This window comes from Phyllobates terribilis, unplaced genomic scaffold (assembly GCF_046119375.1).
Source record: "Phyllobates terribilis strain yellow unplaced genomic scaffold, ASM4611937v1 Scaffold_3__8_contigs__length_932513732, whole genome shotgun sequence".
Classification (NCBI taxonomy): domain Eukaryota; kingdom Metazoa; phylum Chordata; class Amphibia; order Anura; family Dendrobatidae; genus Phyllobates; species Phyllobates terribilis.
The window spans coordinates 761,090,423-761,113,298 of record NW_027362763.1 but is presented as its reverse complement, the minus strand read 5'-3'; the positions used below and the strand labels follow the sequence as shown (position 1 = coordinate 761,113,298).

The 22,876-nt window shown below is 40.1% G+C and overlaps 1 protein-coding gene across 2 annotated transcripts in view; it reads right to left on the bottom strand.

Annotated features, from left to right (window-relative positions):
- The window catches only part of TASP1 (taspase 1), a 143,941-nt gene that overhangs the window by 3,744 nt on the left and 117,321 nt on the right, over nucleotides 1–22,876 (bottom strand). Inside the window, exons 13-14 of one of the 2 annotated variants that reach the window (XM_073672211.1) lie at nucleotides 14,692–14,802; nucleotides 14,540–14,613 (exon numbers count right to left, since the gene is read on the bottom strand). The exons of the other annotated variant lie outside the window; for it this stretch is intronic. Coding sequence (XP_073528312.1) covers nucleotides 14,540–14,613; nucleotides 14,692–14,802 — 185 coding nt within the window. The remainder of the gene's footprint in view (nucleotides 1–14,539; nucleotides 14,614–14,691; nucleotides 14,803–22,876) is intronic. 2 annotated transcript variants of the gene reach the window in all.

Genomic DNA, 22,876 nt, shown 5'->3' with positions numbered 1-22,876 from the left:
TGGAGGTGCCTGTGCAAGGTTGTTGTTTCGTGTGCTAACACTTGCTTCAGCCCTCAGGTCCCGCTGCCTGTCAGCCCTGCCCACCAGTCTGTCTACAGTCCAGCCCGCCAGTCTGCCAGTTACCTGCCGTGCCCGCCAGCCTGTCTACCTACAGCACCTGCCGTGCCCGCCAGCCTGCCTACCCGGAGCACCCGCCAGTTACCTGTCGTGCCCGCCTGCTTGCCTACCCGGAGCACCTGTCGGGCTATTAGCCGTACCTGCCTGGTTATCTACCTGGACCACCCGCCAGCCTGCCTGCCGTGTTCATCCGCTGTACCGGTCACTTCCTGCCATCTGACCGGTGGGAGTCACCTGCTCTCACACAAGGTCGGTCCCAGAGTGGCACCTGGTTCACCTGCTCGGTCCCTCCCTGGTTCACGGAGTCGACTAAGCCGCCGTGTGACCTTGGTCGGGCCCAGTAGGCACTTAGTCACACCCCTCTGGTCCCTCCTTGCACCAAAGCACAGAGGTTCCACCACCTGGACCCGTAACATCCAAGAGAAATACCTGATTGTGTTTAATTAGAGATTGCTTTGCAGGCTGTGTTCTATTAATGTTCTGCTTGCGCGTCAGTTTATGTATACCAATTTACCTTGTAAAGTGATCAGCATTCCACTAATCTCATTAGTATCTCAGGAGCCTCTAACCATTGTTCAAAAACTCGTCTCGGCCCATTGTGTAAGTGTTGAAAGAAGATCCGGCGGAGCCTTCACCACAGGCAGTCTCACATGTAGACCCAGGTGATGAGGTCACCTGAGAAAGATACCTCCACTAATGCACTCTGAGCTGAGGTGGGGGGTGAGAGTAGTTCTGCCATTCGGGGAGCTGAGCCCAGAGAAGCAGGAGGGACATGTGTTTTTGTAGCAGTCAGACTTGGGAAGCAGTACCAAGGAGCATCAAAAAGACTTTACAAGGAGAATGAGAGAGATCCTTCAGGAAAGTAGATGGATTGCATGGTGGCATCCAAAGAGACACAGATTTGTATTCTACATGATTCTAGTCTAAGGCTGCGTGCCCACTATGCGTTTTTCAAGCGTTTTTGCTGCAGAGTTTCCGCAGCGAAAATGCTTGGTAATACGTGCCCCATGGTCCCCAATGATAATCCGCATGTGCTATGCACATGCTGCGGAAATTTCCGCTGTGGATTATCATTGCGGAAAAATACGCAGCATGTCCATTAATTTTGCGGACACGCAGAGTAATTGCCGCCATTGACTTGCATTGAAACACATAATATCCGTGTCAGTACATTTGCACACACGGATATTATGCGATTCTATGTGCGGATGGTACCAGGGTTTGGAGAAGAGGAGACTCTCCTCCAGACCCAGGTACCATAGAACCTGTTAAAAAAAGAATTTAAAATAAAAAATAAAGATTATACTTACCTTCCAATGGCCCCGTCTGCTCCGTCTGGTCTGTTGTATGGGTCGCGGTGGTGTGAAGGACCTGCCATGAGGTCATTTAGTCATAAGACAGGTCACGCGACCGCTGATGTCGGCGGTCGCGTGACCTGTCACATGACTCAATGACGTCACCGCAGGTCCATTGGAAGGCAAGTATAATCTTTATTTTTTACCATTCTTATTCTTTTTTTTTATTTTAACTACTACTTGGTCACACTATATAAATCCATGCCGGTTGCATGGATTTATATAGTGTGACCAAGTTGTCAAGCACTTTTCCAAGTGATGCTAAAATCACTTTTGCAATTGGGTTAAATTAAAAATGTAGCATCATTTGCCTTAAAATAGCCTCCGAGTTGCAGAGTCTGTTACTGGTTGCAGAATGAGTTAACTAAGAATCCATCAGTCAGCAGCTATGATGGTCTGACAAAGTTTCTAACTTATCTGTCTTTTCTGAGCTCCTCTCAGCAGCCTAATGACCACAGACCACATAAAACTTGAATGACCAGGGACACAAAGAGTCTGTAAAGACAAATAATGCTACCTCTTTAATGTATCCCAATTGCAGAAATTAAAATAACACTTCCCTCAGTTATGATGCATTAAAGAATGAAAAAAAAAAAAAAAAGAAAAAATGATTAGATGTTTTAGCAGGAATTTGGTTTCTATGCTTTTCCTAGCCCACAAACTATTCCTGGTGATTAAATGGGTTATCTCCATCTCATAATAGTATGGAATCCACCATGACAATACGATCGGCACGGAACAATACACCTGGCTCGGACTCCACCCAATCCCGGCAACGAGTTTCATTCTACTTTTTTTGCAGCTTTACTTCCATCAAACCACAATATCGGGAACTGTAACATGGCTCCATGCAGATAAGATTCATGAGTCGGACTAAGGTGCTGGGGTGCAGGGAAAGTTGTGAAAGAGCTACAGAGCTTAAAGGGGATGTCCACTTAAAAGAATATGTATAGACATATTTCAAATCAAACGAATATACTTATTAAAGGTGGCTCAATATCGGTGCCAGTCCTTGATTATTTTCCGTTGCTTTCCTGTGTCAGCATGTCAACAGAGAGTTAGTTGAGAAGTGACTTGCTCTCTTCAATAGGTACGCCACTCACCTTCTCTGGCACCCCTGATTTATAGACAGAAAAGGAGGCTGGCTTAAGTGTTAAATGAGCCGGTCAGCCACCCCCTTTGCACTAACATGCTGACACAGGAAACTTTCTTATGTCGAACACAAGCTGGAAGTGGACACAAGCTGGAGGTTCTGGGACAGATACTGAAACTTGGCCATGTTTGGTGATACAAGTATATTAGCGAGTTTTATATATTATTTCAAGCACATGGATGCAATTAAATAAATCAATCTGCTCACCTCATCTTGTGCACTGCAGTCCCTCTCTCAATTGGCATGAAAGAAACGCCAATAGGCTAATTTGTTTTGGGCCAACATGGTCTTTACTCAAAACCCCATGATTAAAGGCCGCATTGAACTAAAACACTTCAGCCAAGCCCTTTAAGTAGCACTGCAGCTCCTTCATTCCCGGATATCGGATTTGGACCAATCAGGAAGCTTTTGCATATTTTAGTTGTAATGATGTTTTAAAGAGGACCAGTCACAGTTTTTTTTTCTTAATTTAAACTGAGTACTTCCTCCATTTGGCGCTGTTCCACTGATTCAGGAACAGTTTTTCTTTTTCTTCAGTGCCACTCCGTTCCAAAGTTATGCACTCCAGTAATAATTATGCAAATTTTCCTTTGACAGACTGGGCGTATACTATCAAAACACAGCGCCCCGATAGAGACGTTTTGTGGTATACACTGTGGTAGTTGAACAGGAAATTTGCATCATTATTACTGGGGGGTGGGGGCATAACTTTGGATAGGAGGGGCACAGAATAATGCTCCAGGATCAGTTGAGCAGCACCAATTGGAGAAGGTACTCCGCTTAAATAACAAAATCCAGTAAAAAGTCCTCTTTAACACCAGGTTCACACGACCATAAACAAATTATCAGATGACAATTTTTATATCTGTATTGATAGTTTTTCTCAACTAACAGAATTAAGAAAAAAAATATTGGCTGCACAGTTTTGCAGGTGAATCAGCAAAAAATCCAAAATCAAGTGATTGCTTGTTAATCACCAAATAAGGGCCCATTCTCACATCAGTTCTTCACATACGAGTTCTATCCGTTTTTTTTCTAGGATAGCACTCGTACCTATGAGGGTATGTGCACACGTTCTGGATTTGAAGCAGAAATTTCCTGAGCGTTTTTGCCTCTCCCTGGCAGAAAAAAAACGCATGCGGAATTACATGCGTTTTTTAAGCGTTTTTACATGCGTTTTTGTACATCAATGAATTCTTTTTGGAGCTAAATAAAGTTATTTGGTGGGACATTGCTTAAGCCCTTAGGTTACCATAAAAACTGGGGTGAGTATATTGGTTCATTTAAATGATTAAATAATGGGCCTGTTGGTTTATCAGCTTAAGATCAGCTAATGAGCTAGACACCTTAGGAACATTCTTGCGAATGTTCCCTGGGTGAGCATCAGCAAATCGTTCAGGAGACCGATCAGTTGATTACTGGCGTCAGCAATCAGCTGATAATCATATGACCATCCAACTGATTGCCGACGTCAGCGATCAGCTGATGGTCACGTGACCATCAGCTGACCGCTGACGTCACCGATGGTCCTTGCAGTGCAGTACACTGCTGGAAGCGAGCCCACTCCCAGCAGTGTACCGCTGGCCGACGGGAGCATTGGAATGCCGCCGGGGACCAGCAGGACACCGGGGGCCGCCGGACAGGTGAATAGACAGGTTGTTTTTTTTATTATTTTTACTTTTTCTTTTCTTTTTTTTACTACCGCTGGCTGGGAAAAGCAGACTGCTGCTCCTCCCTTCCACGCTGCTCTCGCTGTTATCAGCCAGAGCAGCGGTCGGATGAGAGGAGTAGCAGCCTCCTCTCCCGACCCGGGTACCACCCGCAGCGCGATTCCGGCGCGATTTCGGGCCTATTGATTTTGATTGAAACGCAGCAAATCCGCATGTATTCATATTTTTGCGATTCAATGCAAGTCAATGGGCGCGAATTCGAATTCGGCGGAATCGCGCAATAAATGGAAAAACCGCCGCGGAAACACATTAAAACTGCATCGTGTGCACATACCCTGACAGTTTATGGGACTGCTCACGTCAGATTTTTTCCTCGGACTGAATGGTCCTGTGCAAAGTCATGGATGCAAGTCCAATATTGATTTGAGTATTGGATCAAAATCGGCAATGTAAGTCTATGGGTCAGTGACAAAACTCTGACAGCAATTGGATGCCATAGGTAAAGTGGAGAAACTTTTTTCTTATCAGTGAGAAAAACTGATGACTGACCAAACTCTGACACTCACTGATGAAACTCCTGATCTCGAAAAAAACCTGATGTCTACATGAGACCTAACAGTTATTTGTCGCTGTGATTTTCAGATGTGTCGTGGCAGCACCACACTGTGACCTGGTCACTAGAGATGAGCAAACTCGAACTTTAAAGTTAAGGGTTCGTACCGCACACTTAGTGTTCCGATGCTGAACTCTGAACACTGATTGCTCCCAGTAGAACGTTTCAATGTTCAGAATTCCGAGGGAAGGAAGAGAAAGAGAGAGAGAACCAGAACATGAACTTCCAGAACCTGAACTTCCAAGAGTCCACTCATTCTTATTGGTCACTGTCTGACCTTACCCTAAGGCAATTGTGTCAAACTCTGGAACGTGGGCCAAATCTGGCCCGCAGGGTGATTGTATATTTGGCTCGTGACACCAGAACCACCACCCCTATGTGGGGCATTATTCTATATGGAGGACTTTAGGGGCCCCATTATTATTTATGGAGGACTATGTGGGGCCCATTATTTTGTATGGAGGACTTAGTGGGGCCCATTACACTGTATGGAGGACTTAGTGGGGCCCATTACACTGTATGGAGGACTTAGTGGGGCCCATTACACTGTTTGGAGGACTATGTGTGGCCCAATATTGTGTATGGAGGACTATGTGGGGCCCATTATACTGTATGGAGGACTATGTGGGGCCCATTATACTGTATGGAGGACTATGTGGGGCCCATTATATTGAATACTGATTGGCCCGTGTCTTTGTACAAGTTTTTCATTTTGGCCCTCTGTGTGTTCTGATTTTGACATCTCTGTCCTAAGGCATCTATAGTATTTAAATTTTTTTGGTTAAACATAAATAGATACATATAACAGAACATAAAAAAACAGCCATAATAAGAAGAATGTAGCAAGATGCAAGGAATGTTTCTGATCGACATATGCATTTGAAGCTTCACACTAGAAACAGCTTCTCACTACAGAAGCCTGGGAGACAGAACTAGAAGAGGGAGATTAACTCATTTCAGGAAAGGTCATAAACATCTCTTAAGAAGAAGGACTGAGAGCAGCAGCTGTTTCTGTCATCAGAATCAAGATTCCCGGCTGGAGAATATGATAACAATGTAGACCAGATGTCAAAAGGATGCAACTGTGAAGACTGCGATCTTCATGAGCACGGAGATTTCACCGATAAAGGAAATGCCTGAAGCACCTTGCTCTGCATCACGAGCCGACACATGAAAGACAATGGATAATGTAACGTAAAGGAGACTTATCTGCTTGTAAATGGATAGTTCACATACGCATGTAATGATTATCATTTCTGGTGGATTACCGTAATCTACATGAAGACACAGCCTGTCAGACTAATGGGAAGCAACAGTCTGAATTACCATTACAGATGGCGGTATGGATTGCACTATAGATCTGAACAACTAAAGTTTTGTTTTTTGTTAATGTGAGAGCTTATCTAATTGGAATTAAATTATGATTTTATTAAAATATGAAATTATAAAAATATTTGTAATGTCTCCGCTCAAAATCATAAGGCTCTTATTTTAGACAAGGTATGCTCGTGGCTGTCCAAAATAAATAAAAAATATATATATATATCCTCCAAAAACTGCACTACTCTGGTCTATGGACTGTGGATTAGCAGCTCTGCCATATTCATTCACGTTCTTTAAATATCAAACAATGGTCAAAAATGACATTTTTTGTAAAGCGAAAACTTTTTAATTTTGGTTTCAGATCTTGGCTGTGGCGTGGATAAGCCAAACCTGTGACTCCACATCCCTGCCTCACTACTGAGCGTGTACATAAAGTGCAGCACAGATTCATCTCAACTAAAAGCTGAGACCCTAAGATGAGGAATAGAACAGACATTTATAGGACATTTCTTAAAATTTCCCAAATTCCTATGAAAACATTTACAGCACATACTGCATTGTACTAATGAACCAATTTATTATATATTTTAGGAGTCGGAGACGGTCCATTTTATACTGACTCCACCTAAATGGACACAGACTCTACAGCCCTGTCGCGGACAACCCCTTTTCTGAAAGAAAACTACACTCACATGCACACCTGTAATTAATGCTAACGCAAATCTATCCATCTCACACTTTTGGTTATAAGAAGTATTTTATAATTTTTAAAGCTAAGTCCTTACGCAAAAAGAAAGAAAAATCATTTCGATCTTAAGGTAGCCATGAACATCAAACTTTAGTTACTCCCATTTCCACCAAAACAGTTGTAGGGTAAAACTTAAAAATGAACAAATCTTTCAACCAGCTGATCAGTATTCGTCATCATCTGAAATCAAGTCGGCCATGTTGGATTTTTTTTTTCATATGATAGTCGGTCAAAGAAAAAAAAATTCATTGAGTGAAATAATGTTTATCTACAATCATTCATCCACGTTGCTTGGTGTTATTGGACATGTATGGCCTATAACAGCCAATATGGACTTAACTAGATGACTGGATTGAACTAGATGATTGTTTGTTCAATCAAAAAACTACTTTTATCGAATGTGTATGGCCACCCTTAGGCCACAGCCCCACTATCAGTATTCGGTCAGTATTTTTTCTCAGGAGCAGGAGCCAAAACCAGGAGTGGACAATCAGAGAAAAGGTGTAATAGAAACAAGTCACCAGTTCTGCATTTATCACCCACTCCAGAGAAAAAATACTGACCGAATACTGATAGTGGGACCGTGGCCTTTGGTCTATAATACGGTTAAGTTGGTATAGTAAAAAAGTTATAAACAGCAGTTTGTTATAAAAACCAAACAAACTGTACTATACTAACCTTCCTCGGGAAGACCGGCTTGTTTCGTCCGCTGTACCCGGTGTCTGGCATCGGCTGTGGCGGTGACAGTGCAGCAGCCAATCAGTGAGTTCAGCGCTCTGAACAGCGCATTCATACTACATGGGAATGTCCTGCCAGAGCCGCTGAGCTCACTGAATGAACTCAACTAAAATTATAAAAATCCCAGTTAAAAAAAAAAGTGGATTCAGTCTGCTGTACTATATAATCCAGTCACTTGCTCAATGTTACCATAGTTCTGTACAGCTCTAGGCCACAGTTGCAGAGAATGTGGTTGCTAAAGATTTCCAGAGAAACCACACAAGTCGGAGACATGACTATACAATGACAGGGAACAAGGCTGCATTATTACAAGTATGTATCACTAAGTGCCTGGCAGATGGGATTACGGCTTTTAATTGTATGTGGTTTACCACCTGCCCTTTTATGTTTTATGGAGATGAATAAAATTATTATTAAGGTTCTAATTTACCATTTAAAGAAACCCTAATACGTAAGATTACAGTTTTAGAATACTAGCTTTGGTGCTCTGCCAATCCCAAGAATGTATGATTAGAAATTGCTTAGCCGAGTCTCCCTGGCATGAATCTTCAGAAATATCTCCTTCTACTATAAAATCTGTCAATGACAAAAAATAATAAAAGAAAAAAAAATACAGGTTTACATTAACAAGCAGCTATTTCCCTTCTATTAAAAAAGGGGAGTAAGCATCAGCATGGATTACCTAGCATAAAGTTTCATGACGGGTGGGGGGGGGATTTATTAAAAAACGAAAAAAACCCAGGCATGTTGAAAAACATTAAAATAATGTATACTCATCTTACCAATCCACCACCAGCCCTCTTCCAGCACCACCTGGTCCCATTGTAGGTCTCTGTAATCCCTGATCCGGACGGATGGGCCTTGACCTCTGCAGACAATCATTGTCTGCAGTTGGCAGAACTACAATAGGAACAGTGAGTGGTTGAAAGTGTGAATATATGATAATTTTTATTTTATTGAGTCTGCTGTGTTTCTTTTTCATTTATCCAAAGGATAGGTGATAACCCATAGTTTAGATTGGTGGGAGTCCAATTTATGGGGCCCACTCCGGTTAGAATGGTGCGTCAATGTGCTTGCTCGACAGATGCGCCACTCATTCCCTGTGCGCTTGGCCTTCTCTGGCAGCCCCATATTACATATTGGATTAAAAAAAAAAGGACATAAAAGGTTAAATAGTTTTTATTGAACTTTTAAAAATTTTAAGATAAAAGCAGTAGCAAGAGAAAGATGAATCTTGTTATCTTTAGTCATTATATAAGATGAAGAATTGCAGCCATAACTTATGTAAATAAAAGTATTTAGGTTAAAATTTTATGTTCTGTCATCTTTGTCCCAGTCTATGGTCATCGTGGGGGAAAAAATAAAAATCTGAAAATGAGTTCATGACACAATCAAACACCTGTCAGAATAGCTAGCGCACATAGTGGAAGCAATGCGCCTTTGTTCCCAGACACCTCTAAACACTGGAAAGCAGCGCACACCTCTTCTGTGGTTAGTAATGTATATTGTGGCAGTTTTAAACCCCATTCAATGTGAACATAATTTGCATTAACCTCACTGTAAATAAAATAGAATTTCTAAAGAACATTAAAAAAAATGGAGAGCAAAATCAATGCCACAAAGTATAACCACCTGAAAAGAATAAACTTTTATTTTGAGAGCGGAATAGTAAATCTGGATGAATTAGATATAGAAGCCAGCTATCTGCAATATTGTAAAGTGTGAAATTCACCACCTACAGCATCTGTTCCTAATCCCTTTTCACCATCAAACAGATATGAAATGCTTTGAATGTGGATCAAGCATTTCATTTAGCCAAAATCAACTATTGTGTTTTTTTGGTCTGTAACCCGTAGTCGGCTATCAGGGGCGATATAACAGGCGCGTTCATGCCTTGCTGTCAGTTTGCCGGATAATCCGATTAAAAGCAACATAAGGGCACACATAATTACTACAGAGAGGAAACAAGCAAATATTGGGCTTCAGGTTTAGCTTAAAGGGGACGTCTCTTTTCAGAAAAGATTTTCCTCTATACGGGTAAACTGTGCTTTACTTACACTGCCCGGGTCCAAAGCTCCGTATCTGCCGCTGACGTCACATTGAGAGCGCTGCAGCCAATTAGTGAGCTCAGTAGATTACACTGTCCACATTGGTAGAGTCACTGAGATCAGTGATTGGTTGCAGCGCCGTGTAAGAGAAGTCAGAACTGCAGATGAACAACACAGGCTGACCAGCAGCAGAGAGACAGCATTGAACCCAGGCAGGGTAAGTAAAGCCCAACTTATTTTTTTATCTACTAATGGAGAGTATTGGAAAAAGTATTCTGAAAGGGTACAGCCCCTTTAACATAATAATTGCACAAAACACAACTAATTAATACACCTACTATCCCACCATCAGGTATTCATTTTAAGTGATGTTCCACCTCTGGATAGATTTTAAACTGGATCTGTCACAAGATTTTACAATACAAACTGCACACGTCATTACTTAGATATTAGGTAATGAGGCTGATGTATTTACTTAAAAAAAAATTAATGTCATAATAGCGGTATAATCCTTTATGAAAGATTAAATCAATCTTTGCCCTGACTGACAGCTCTTCAGTGTACCACCTCCGTGCCGAGTTCTCACACTGCTCAGTATAAGCTGCAGCTGTCAGTCAGGCTGGGTGGGTGGTTAGAGACTGTATAACATTTGACTCCAGAACTATTTCATTCTATAGCTCGACTCATAAAATGAGCATCTTAATATCAGGAATTATATAGCCATTCTGACATGTATTTTCAAAGGAAATACACCAGTGTCATCAGGTTTAATATATATTTAATAATGTGTACAGTTTGGATTGTAAAATCTGCTCATAGATTAACTTTAAAGCTTAATCGCACAAGATTTTCTGATATTGTTTTTTTGGATTTAAGCAGAAATATGTACGGTATATTAATAAAAACTGAGAGGCTTCCCAAATATCATTACTAACAAGGTGAGCTAAAGCTGCATATTTCATTCTTTGCATTGCACTGCAAAGGATGAAATCCGTGGTAACGACCCCATTAAAAAATGGACATACTGAGGTTGTGCAGATAAAATATCTTAAAATCTCACACAGCACAACTACTGTATAACATAGCAGATTTTCCATTTGGAAAGAAAACTTGCTGCGTTTGTCACACGGGATCATACCCTAAAGTCATTAGCACGTTTTAGTACTACAGGTGCATCTCACTAAATTAGAATATCATCAAAAAGTTAATTTCTTTCAGTTCTTCAATACAAAAAGTGAAACTCATATGGTATGGAGTCATTACAAACAGAGTGATCTATTTCAAGTGTTTATTTCTGTTAATGTTGATGATTATGGCTTACAGTCAATGACAACACAAAAGTCATTATCTCAGTAAACTAGACTAATTAACAAAAAACATCTGCAAAGGCTTCCTAAGAGTTTAAAAAGGTCCCTTAGTCTGTTTGAGTAGGCTCCACAATCATGGGGAAGACTGCTGACTTGACACATGTCCAGAAGGCAATCATTGACACACTCCACAAGGTCCCAGAATTCCAATTTTCATTTGGAAATCAAGGTTCCAGAGTCTGGAGGAAGATTGGAGAGGCCACAATCCAAGCTGCTTGAGGTCTAGTATGAAGTTTCCACAATCAGTGATGGTTTGGGGGGCCATGTCATCTGCTGGTGTAGGTCCACTGTGTATTATCAAGACCAAAGTCAACGCAGCCGTCTACCAGGAAATTTTAGAGCACTTCATGCTTCCCTCTGCCGACAAGCTTTTTGGAGATGGAAATTTCATTCTCCAGCTGGACTTGGCACCTGTCCACACTGCCAAAAGTACCAATACCTGGTTTACAAACAACAGTATCCCTGTGCTGGATTGGCAGCAAACTCACCTAACCTTAACCCATAGAGAATCTATAGGATATTGTCAAGAGGAAGATGAGAGACACCAGACCCAACAATGCAGACGAGCTGAAGGCTGCTATCAAAGCAACCTGGGCTTCCATAACACCTCAGCAGTGCCACAGGCTGATCGCCTCCATGCCACGCCGCATTGATGCAGTAATTGATGCAAAAGGAGCCCCGACTAAGTATTGAGTGCATTTACTGAACATACATTTCAGTAGGCCAACATTTCAGATTTTAAAATCATTATTCAATCTGTTCTTATAAAGTATTCTAATTTACTGAGATAACTTTTGTGTTTTCATTGGCTGTAAGCCATAATCATCAACATTAACAGAAATAAACACTTGAAATAGATCACTCTGTTTTGAATGACTCTATATAATGAGTTTCACTTTTTGTATTGAAGAACTGAAATAAATTAAGTTTTTGATGATATTCTAATTTTGGGAAATGCACCTGTATGTTATTTTTACGTCAAATGACATTTATCATTTAGCCACGGGACATGTGATACATTTCTGATCATTAAAGTTCTCACTAGTTGGACCCTCTCCAATCAAGAGAATAGGCATCACAAGTATCCCAATTTCTCTTCACCTCTCAAGGAGAAATTGGTTAAATGGAGCATCAGTTGAGTATGTGCAGTGCCGCTCTATCAGAGAGTAGAGTACAGGGCTCTGACGTTACCGTCAGCCCCATAGACATTGATTAGCGTGTCAGGATGCCTGCGCAACAAACACCTGGCCGCGCAGCAACAATGAACAGAGACCCCCATTCTAGTGACCTTGGCAGTCTGTGATGAGCCAGCAATCAATCGTTTATCAACTTTCCTGTGGATAGGTGACAAAGGTCTATTTTGGGCAACCCCTTTGAAAGGAATCTGTCACCAGATCCTCGCTATCCCATCTGAGCAGCATGATATTGAGACAAAGACCCTGATTCCAGTGATTTATCACTTACTGGGCTACTTGCTCCAGTTTTTCTAAAATTGCCGTTTTGTCTGCTGCAGATTTATCAGTTCTCTGAAAGCTGAGCTCCATATATCTCCACCCCACTACTGATCGGCAGCTTTCTTCCTATGCACAGTATACACAGAAATCTGCCAATCAGTGGTGGGGAGCGGGGTTATACAGAGCTCATGAATATGGAAGACAATATGTCAGCAGGTATTCTAGTTCTTTAGTAATAATCTCCGGCTTATAACACAGTGATCTTAGCAAATCTACAGCAAGCAGCCCAGTAAGTGACACATCACTGGAATCAGTGTCTAAGTCTCTATATTATGCTGTTTAAGAGGTCAGATTAGGTGGCAAACACCTACTGACAGATTCCCTTTAATTTATCTTCAGCAAAATTCTAATAATCCCCTAAAACCAGCTAGTGTTGAAAGAATTCTAGCATTTGACTCAATGCATATGATTGGCCTATTATTCTTTTCCTGATTGCATTCTTGTAGATCTAAATCAAAAAAACGTACACTAAATAAAATGCATAAGAACAAAATTACCAACCTTTTTTTTTTTTTTTTTTTTTTGGGGGGGGGGGGGGGGGGGGGGCATCTCCCACCTTTGAATGGGCAGAACCAAGACCGGCATAGATATTCTCATCAGTTCCTATGCAGCATGCGTCTTCCACAGGTCGGAGGGTCAATGTTTCGGTGCATATAATACATCTATTTCGCTGCTATACGTCCTGCTCTAGTTCCAATTGCTGAATGTAGAACAGAGATGCTGCACCTTCCTTCTGCAATTTAGCTGGTAGCTCTTTTCTCTGATGTCATTATAATAAAATTAAAGTTGGGTCAAATTTTTTACTAGTTGCCATAATAAATATGATTGTCAAATGAGAAGTGGATGCTCCCTCTTTAGGCTATATCGGTGTACAAAAAAATTGCAAAACTCTAACAGATAAAAATTCTGTTCCGGCCTCAAGTAGCCAATCCCCTTAGGGCCTGTGTATGGACTGGGCTTAGTAATGTTTAGTCCATAGTGACATATCTCACACCAGCAACTGGATGTTTTGTCCCAATGGTTATAATGTTACTGATGCTTAGTATACCCTATTTGTTTTTTTCTTTACAGGTTTAAATTTATTTATTTATTTATTTTTAAAAAACCCTCAATACAAGGAAAAAAAAGACTAGCTGCAATTAAGAAGCCAAAAAGATAAAAATCTCACACAGACATGGTGCACAACAGGCAAAGTAAAAGTGGAAACTTATCATCCTTAAAGGGGTTGTCTAGATAAAACAAGTTATCACCTATAAGCAGGAAGGGTGATAACTTGCTGATCGGTGGGTGTCCCACAGCTGGGACCTGCACTGATCGACAGATCAGGGAACTTTGGTGCAGACGGTCGGTCGCTCCATTCTCTATAGGAATGCTGGAAAAAAGCAAAGTGCAGCGCTCGACAGACCCATAGTGAATGAATGACGTATAGGTCGATCATGTGCACTGTCTCCATATTTTATCAGGGATAAAAGTTCTTAAATCTGCCAATTAGTGCGGCTCCCAGTGGTCGACTTCAACTGATCAACAAGTTATAACTTATCCTATGGATAGACAATATATATTTTTCACCGGACAAACCCATTAGCTGCCATAACTCACTCAACAAAATGTAAATTCTAACATATTGGACAAGAAACGGGGAAACAACAGAACAAACCGTATAAAGTACTTTACGATCTAGAGTGTGTGATAACATAAAAGGACATCTAAGTTTATTGTACACCCCAGACTGGGAACAAAGACAATTTTCAAACATTAGGGTATTTTTTTCAGTAATGCTAGTGATAAATTACTTTCTGGAATCCATAACTTTTATATGCAGAAAAGTCTTAGCGAATGGTTTGGCTTCCATGGAACATGTTAGTGATTAGAAACAAGTCACGCTTTACAAACCTTGGCTTTGCCATCCTCAGCAGACATGTAACCAACGCACATGCTCTCTGTAGTATGGCTCCACAGGAACTCAACTGCAAGGGAAAAGTACGAATTAGGGTATACGTAGACATGAACAAAGGGCTAAACCACTGAGATCTGCATTTGTGTACCTAGCAGAGCCTGCTTATTGTCTGCCGAGTCCAGCTTCGAAGAACATCTACACGACCGAAGAACAATTACACCGCCAAGGATGCTATCTTCATTAGCCAGGAAGGGTGACCCTAAAAATCATTACTTTGGTTAAATAATTTATATGACACGTAATAAAATACTGATCATTATAATGAAAAACAAAATGTGGTGGGTTAAAAGTGATTTTAAATTGGGGCACAGTTCTTGCAAAGTAATAAATTCCTCGAGGTTCCCGTCAAGATCTCTGGTTGCAAGTTACTTATCGTGAGCCCTTTTTGGTTTACTTCTTTCCAGTGTTGAGGGGTTACTGGTCCTCAAAATGAGATCCAACTGGGGTAAGAAGCACATTACCAGGCAATGCTCAATGGGGAAAGGAAAAAAAAAGTAAAAAAATTAGTGCTGTCTCTAAAAAAAACAAAGCACCTAGGTGATCATATGACCAAAACAGGTTCAAAGTTGACCTAGATTATGTCCATGCTTCAGTGGTAAATCAATGTATGATCAGCATTAGAAGTATGTGCGCGACAATAAATAATTTATTCCTTGCATGCTTCATGCCACTACTGCACACAAGGTACTTTGGGTCCCTCACTCTTGTGATCGGTCAGACCCCCTGTGATCATATACTTATCACTAGTGTTGAGCGAGTATGTTCTATTAACCCTTTCGCTGAGTACTCTCGGGCCGAGCTCCGAGTATTTACAGCTGCTCGGTGATATGGTTGAATCGCTCCCGCATGATTTGCAACAGTTTGACAGTTTTATTACATGGGAAGAATGTCTATTTCTTACACATTCCTCACATGTAATAAAGCTGCCAAACAGTTGCAAATCATAGACACGGGAGCGATTCAACCATATCACCGAGTAGCTGTAAATACTCGGAGCTTGGCCCGAGCATACTCGGACAGAACATACTCGCTCAACCCTACTTATCACCTATCCGGTGGATACATGCTAAATGTTATCAATGGGAAAATCCCTTTAACCTCTTTATTCTGCAGCCAATTTTTGTTTTTAGGTTTGCATTTTTCCCTCCCCTTCTGCGAAAAGCTATAACTTGACAGTCGTACGAGCTAGTTTTTTCGCAGGAAGAGTTGTACTTTTGAAAGACACCATCCATTGTACCATGAGTAAGAAAAAAATTCCAAATGGGTGAAAAAAAGAATCGCAATTTCACCATTGTTATTTGGGGTTATGTTTTTAGTGCATTCATTTTGTGGTAATATGATTTTCCAGGTTGAGGAGAGAAAACAATGCTCTTATATTCCTAGGCTGCATATGCACTTCTGTTTTTCCTGGGAAAATACAATTTTTCTATATTTTCATGTTGGGGGTTGCTGATAGTAAGTATCCACGCCAGTCCAGAAATGGCACCAAACACTCTCAATTCTCTAGTTTGTGTCTAAAGTGTTATGCTTCTGTAAAACACATTTTGGAAGAAATTTAGCAAAACTGGCTATTTTTTGTGTGATGGTCTGATGGTTTTTTTATTTATGTCAATTTGGGGTGCATGCAACATTTTGATAATTTTTCACATTAATTTAGGATGGTGTGGTGACTGTAAAACCACATTCCTGACTTTATTTTCTCTTTACCATATGTCTTATTTAATTTTATATTTTGATAGACTTGTCTTTTATGGACATGTCAATACCAAAAAAGATTTTTCCCTTTATTTTTGAATGTGAAAAATGGGAGAAGAGATTAAAATTTTTATCTATATTTAACTGTTTTTTTTATATTTTCATTTTATTTTTTTAGTCCCTGTAGGGAATTTGAGCCTGTGATTGTCTGATCGCTTATACTATATACTGCAATAATATAATATTACAGTATAGAGTGAAATTTGTGATCTATTATGAAGCTCAGCTTGTGGTTAAAGAAGAGAAGCTAAAAAGTGACTGCACACAAGTATCAAAGAACTAGAAGGCAAGATATTGTGATTCAGTTACATGGCAGGGATCATATAACTAAAATCAGAAGGTTACTCTTGTTAGGGCACTTTAGCAGAGAAAAGAAAGCAATAACCAACAAAAACCAGATTGCAGATGGTTTAAAAGGGCAAACGTAGTAATTAAAACAGAGGGAACGTGCAAGAAAAACAGATGTTCAATTAGTTAGAAGCAAATTCCAAATCAGCAGAACTTTGTTATATTTAAGACTCCTGAAAAAGAAAGGAAAAGAGAACAGCAACAGGTTAAAAATGAGGGTGAACAACAATGAAGGGTCGGAATACAAAAATGACATTATGATTTCTAGGTTTCTGAACATCAGCGCTTGCCATTATCTTAGAAAAGTTGTAATCTGTTTAGAAGTTCTGCCCTCTCCATTGAATAAGGGATAACTTCCCAATTGTTGGGGGTCCGACCACTGGGACCTCTACAAATGCAGAAAATCGGGGCTCTGAAGAACCCCATGTGAATGGGACCGCTGGAGAAAGAATCAGCTGTGATCCCATGCTGTGCCGTCAGTATACTCCTTTGCTTCACTGCTAGTATGATCAGACCATGTTCCTGTACGGTCAGACACAGCCATTACACAGGGGAACATTTATAAGATTATCTCAGCACAGGAACATTTTTTTAACCTATCCAATTGTGGAGCTTATTATTATTCAAAGATCTGTTAATTAAAATGTACATGGTTCATGGGACAACTTGGCTTAGTGATTACCCCTGTGGTTGGAAGAACTTATAGTTGCCGGCTAGGGTTGAGCGAGTATGTTCTGTTCCGATTACGCTCGGGCCGAGCTCCGAGTATTTATAGCTGCTCGGTGATATGGTTGAATCGCTCCCGTGTGCATGATTTGCGACTGTTTGACAGCTTTATTACATGTGAGGAATGTGTAAGAAATAGACATTCCTCACATGTAATAAAACTGTCAAACAGTCGCAAATCATGCACACGGGAGGGATTCAACCATATCACCGAGCAGCTATAAATACTCGAGCAGGTATAAATACTCGGAGCTCGGCGAAAGGGTTAACAGAACATACTCGCTCAACACTATTGCCGGCCAAACAATGCTGAACCATCATTTTATGGTGGCCTTTTTTTTTTTATTTGGATAAAAACATCAGATCCCTGCTTCAACAAAATAGGTAAAAACAGCAAAGGAAAAAAAAAAAAGTATTTTGATATTAGAGAGGTTTTACAAATGGTCCAGCTATACAGCTATAATTTATGCTAAATGTTTTGGACAAAATTTACCCTAAAAGTTGAATTTCACTTTAGGCTGGAGCTTTCCACACAGTTAATACACTTACGAATTAATCAAGCACTGGTGGAATAGGTTACACTTTATTTCTTCTCCTAAACTTCACCAGCTGTGTATGAAGTTAAATAAGAAAGGGCAAAGTACAGAACACTCAAAAGATCTTAGCAAAGAATGAAATAAAAAAAAAAAGACGATTAGACGAGCAGCAATTTGGTAAACAAAATTCCCAGAAATATAGACTAATGCATAGAATGTCCAGGGGCTTACAGTTCATGTGAAATAAGAGAAGAAGGAAAATGATGAATGGGGCTGATGCATGATGTGGATAGTATTAATCCATGCACAAAGACATTACTATTCTCAATGCGCTGAATTGTTCAGCAGGTGATTACACTGACAAATATATTCAGTGCATTGTTTCTTACAAAGCTCTTCATAGCATGAAGCGAGATCAAAGTAGCTATGTTGTGAATTTAACCCAGCCTTGCAAAAAAAAAAAAAAAAAAAAAAAAAGAGGTAAATGTGACAGTACTATTCGCCTCCTTTACAGAAGATGATGTACTTGCCAAGATAAGAAAAAGAGTAGGGGAGCTGGAGGTCAGAGAAAGGGAAGAAAACATCTCAGGACCAGCATGGGGTAAAGGCAGGGGAAATCTGAGAACAGCGAGGATTAGAACAGAACGTTATTGGGTGCGAGATTTCAGTTATTACACATCTTTCACACACAGTTTAGAATACACACTTGTGAACAGTAGAGATGTTAAAGTTGACCCGCGACAGGTCCATAAATCCACCATCGCTAACTCATTGACAGGAAGATTACTTACTACAGTCTTAACACCGCAAAAAAATTTAAACTGATTGTTAAAGAGTAATCGTCGGTTTAATTTTTATTTCATAAATCAATACTAAGCAACTTTGTAATATATCTTATCAGAGAAATATGATTCTTTCTCCTGCAGGACTGATCATTCATTTTCAATTCATGGGTGAAATCTGGATTCAGTGAAGACAGATTTTCCCACTACTGAGATAGGAGACGACAGTCGGTGTTCTAAAAATTCTATGGAAGGAGAAACTAGAGGCAACTCAAGATATACCGCTGCAAGTTCTAGTTAAAAAAAGACTAGAGAAACTGACACCAATGGTCATCTATTTCTCGAATTGGAAAATCTGTATTTAATGAACATATTTTTTTCCCACAATTTAAGAATTTTGAGAATGATCAGTCCAGGGGAAGAAAAAAGTGAATTTTTCTAATGAGCTATATTACAAAGTTTCCTATTTTCACATCTACTATTGATTTATGGAAAAACAATAAATGGAGGTTACTCTTTCAATTTGAGAGTCCACATCTCTATGTAGTAAGGTACCACAATCCCACAAAAAAATACCGAATTAGCAGCAAGTTGCATATGCTGAGATTAGCGATGAGCAAACGTGTTCAGATAAGGGGTTATCCAAGCACGCTCGGGTGCTAACCGAGTACCTTCGGCGTGCTCGCAAAATAGGTTCGCGTTGCCGCAGCTGAATGTCTCCCAACTGTTTGTCAGGCAATCCCTGCATATATCGCGGCTGTTTGTCAGGCAATCCATGCATGTATCACAGCTGTTTGTCAGGCAATCCATGCATGTATCACAGCTGTTTGTCAGGCAATCCCTGTTTATATCGCCGCTGTTTGTCAGGCAATCCCTGAATGTATTGCGGCTGTTTGACAGCTGATTAACCTGCAAGTGAATATAATTTTCTCTGGTGACAAGTTCCCTTTAATAACAGCAGTCGATAAGGATGTGTCCATATGACAGAAAAATCAGAATAGTGAATATTGCAATATTTTTTTTTTAACACACTATTGGTGCGCAAATAAACATAAATAAACATGATCATGTGAAATACATCATCGACATGCATTGGTCAGTGTGCTGTCTGTATGGCATGCTTTTTACAAGTAAAATGTGCTCGTCTTTGTTTTTTTTTTATAAACACATCATGATCTGAAAGTAATGTTTTTTTATAGTGGTGTTTACTGTGTACAATAATGTGTAAATGGGTATGTGCATATTTTATTATATTGTGCTTCGTGAATATACTTGTTAGGGTTCATTCACACTGCCATATATTCTACTATGAGAGAGAATCAGGCAGATTATGCGAATGACACTCGCCTCAAACGGCGCTAGGCATTTTTTATTTTTGTGCTTTTGTTTTTCCAAGAGCCATAACTTTATTTTTCCATTGACGTGATTTTTTGCAGGATGAGTTGTAGTTTTGAATGGACATCTTTCACTTTCCCATATAATGTACTGAAAGCAGGACAAAAATTCCAAGAAAGGTGAAAAATAGCGCAATTCCATCTTTTTCTTTTTTTTTTCCACAGGTGTTAACTGTGCGATAAATGGCCTGGCAATGTGATTAATTAGGTCAATACAATTACAGCGATCCATAACCATTTTCTTTTTCCCACTACGAATCGGTCTGAGGACCTCATTTCTTTGCGTCGAACTGATGGTTTTATTGGTACCATTTTCGGGTATGTACAACATTTTAATCACTTTTGTGTTATTTTCTTTTGGAGAGAAGTGGGGTGACCAAAAAAAGTCAATTCAGGTGTTTCGATTTGCTTTTTTCCATTTTGGCGTTCACCGTATGGGATAAATATTCTTAGATGATATTAGTTCAGCCAATTACGTAGGTGACAATACTATATATGCCAACTGTTGGGGGACTTCTAAATGCCGCTGTCATGCTAGCTCTGACTGCATCACTTTCTCTCTGATGCCGCCTATGTAAAACCGCCGGCGCCCATGCAGTTCGCCGGCCATTGAAGAGGGGCTAATGCGCAAACATAGCAGCAAAGTAATAAAATACAGAAATTATTCTGATAGAAAAGGGTTGTACCAGTGGTTGTTTTTTATTTCAAAATGGCTGAGCGGTATTATTAAAAACCTAATTATTCTATTGGCCTCCAGCAATTTACACAAATCAAGGAGTCAAATTCATAGAGCGAAAAATAACCCATTAATGATTTGAGGGTGAGGCCACATGTAGTTGCCTTAGAGCTACTGATCTGATACTGTGGCATGAGGTTCTACTGTGTTTTTTTTTTTTTTTTTCAGTTAAAATTTATGTCTTACTTGTCAAACACATAAAAAATTGGCATTACAGAACGGTACCGATTTGCAGTAAAACGGCATGCTGCTACGTACAGATCCATGTTTTGGGTGCAACAGCAAACATGGTTGTAAGAACATGTTGAAATCAGGTGTTGGGGTAGGGCAGAAACACAAGACTTGCCTCCTAGCCACTGTGTGGTCAGCGAGATGCTGTATGGGACCCGCTATGGCAAGATCATGTAACCAAACTGTAATCTGGCTGTGAAAGCTTTTCGGCAGTACACGGCGTTCAGCACACTTGCTTGCTGGCCTTTATGTGTCTCACAAGTATGCTCCATCCCGGTTAGATGCTTCCATCATGTTTGATGAAATGCGACGTGACTGCATGTCCAGGAGAACGTGAATGGATGGAGAGAGGTCTCCTTTCTTAGTTTTATACAGAGTATACACCCTGGATAGTAAAGTAAAACACTATCCAGGATGTGATGACAGGTCTGCTTTAAAAGATAAACCCACTGAAAGTTTCCAACTCCCAGCAATTTTTCATCATCCCTTGACAAGAGATATGGAGGATTAGCGGGGTGGAAGTGGCCAAAACTTTGTTACTTAGCAATACTTAACCAATTCCACAATAACTTATATTTGGTTGTGGATGGTCTGACTATATGAGATATAATTACACATTTTATTTTACATTCCAGATTTATAAAGGATTCTGATGTTTATGCAGCCTGCATTGTAAAACACATGTTGAAATATAGACGACTAGGACTCCTCTTGTCCCTTGAAATGCCTGAATTCTGGATTCAATAAAGTACTAATAGGCACAGGTCTGTTGACTATATTGATCATGTCTAAGGCTCTGTTCACCTGTCCTGTAGTTTTTCCGTTTTTCAATCCGTTTTGGAGTGACAAAAACATAAATAGAATGTTTCAGTTCATATCTATTAATTTGAATGTAGATGGAAATGTCCTAACATGTCGTTCATTTGCCTCCTTTCCAGTAATTATCTGTTTTTCAGCTGGATCAAATAGCGTAGTATGCACAACTTTTTTTGTCCAGCCAAAAAAAAGGATAACAACTGAATCCATTTTTTGTTTATTTACATTGAAGTTTATGGGAAATAGGATCATGATACAGGATATTACAAGAAAATGATAACTGGACATGTAAACAGGGCCTTAGGCTATGTTCACATTACCAATTGTCATCAGTTTGTAACTGAGCCAATATTGAAAAGAAAACTGAATTAGTTACAAAATGAGCAAAATTGGGTGCAAACTTTGGTTTCAGATTAGCATCCATTTTTGTTCCATTCCTCAAGGATCCATTTTTACTAAAAAGTGTCGCTGAGTCTTTTAGGCATGTGTAGTGCATTAAACACTAAATCTTTTAAAGAGAATCTGTCAGCAGGTTTTTGCTATGTAATCTGAGAAAAGCACGCGGTAGGGACTGAGATACCGATTTCAGGAATGTGTCACTTATTAAGCTGTGTGCTGTTTCAATACAATGAATGCTTTATCACCAGGAGATTATCACAATTTGGACCACAGCTTGCATGAGCCCTGGACCAACTTTGCCCCCACCTCTGATAAGCACCTTACTGTTAATAGACAATGTACACAGAAAGCTGTGGTGTGGGCGGGGTTAGCTTTCTGAGCTCTGCTACATGCTGCATCTAAAAGTTGTGTGCCACAACTGCTGCACCCAGTAAACTAAGTGATAAATTGTTGGAATCAGGGTCTCACTTCCAAATAGCTGTCTATAGACACCAGGGACAAAATTGTAGACCTGCACAAGGCTGGGATGGGCTACAGGACAATAGGCAAG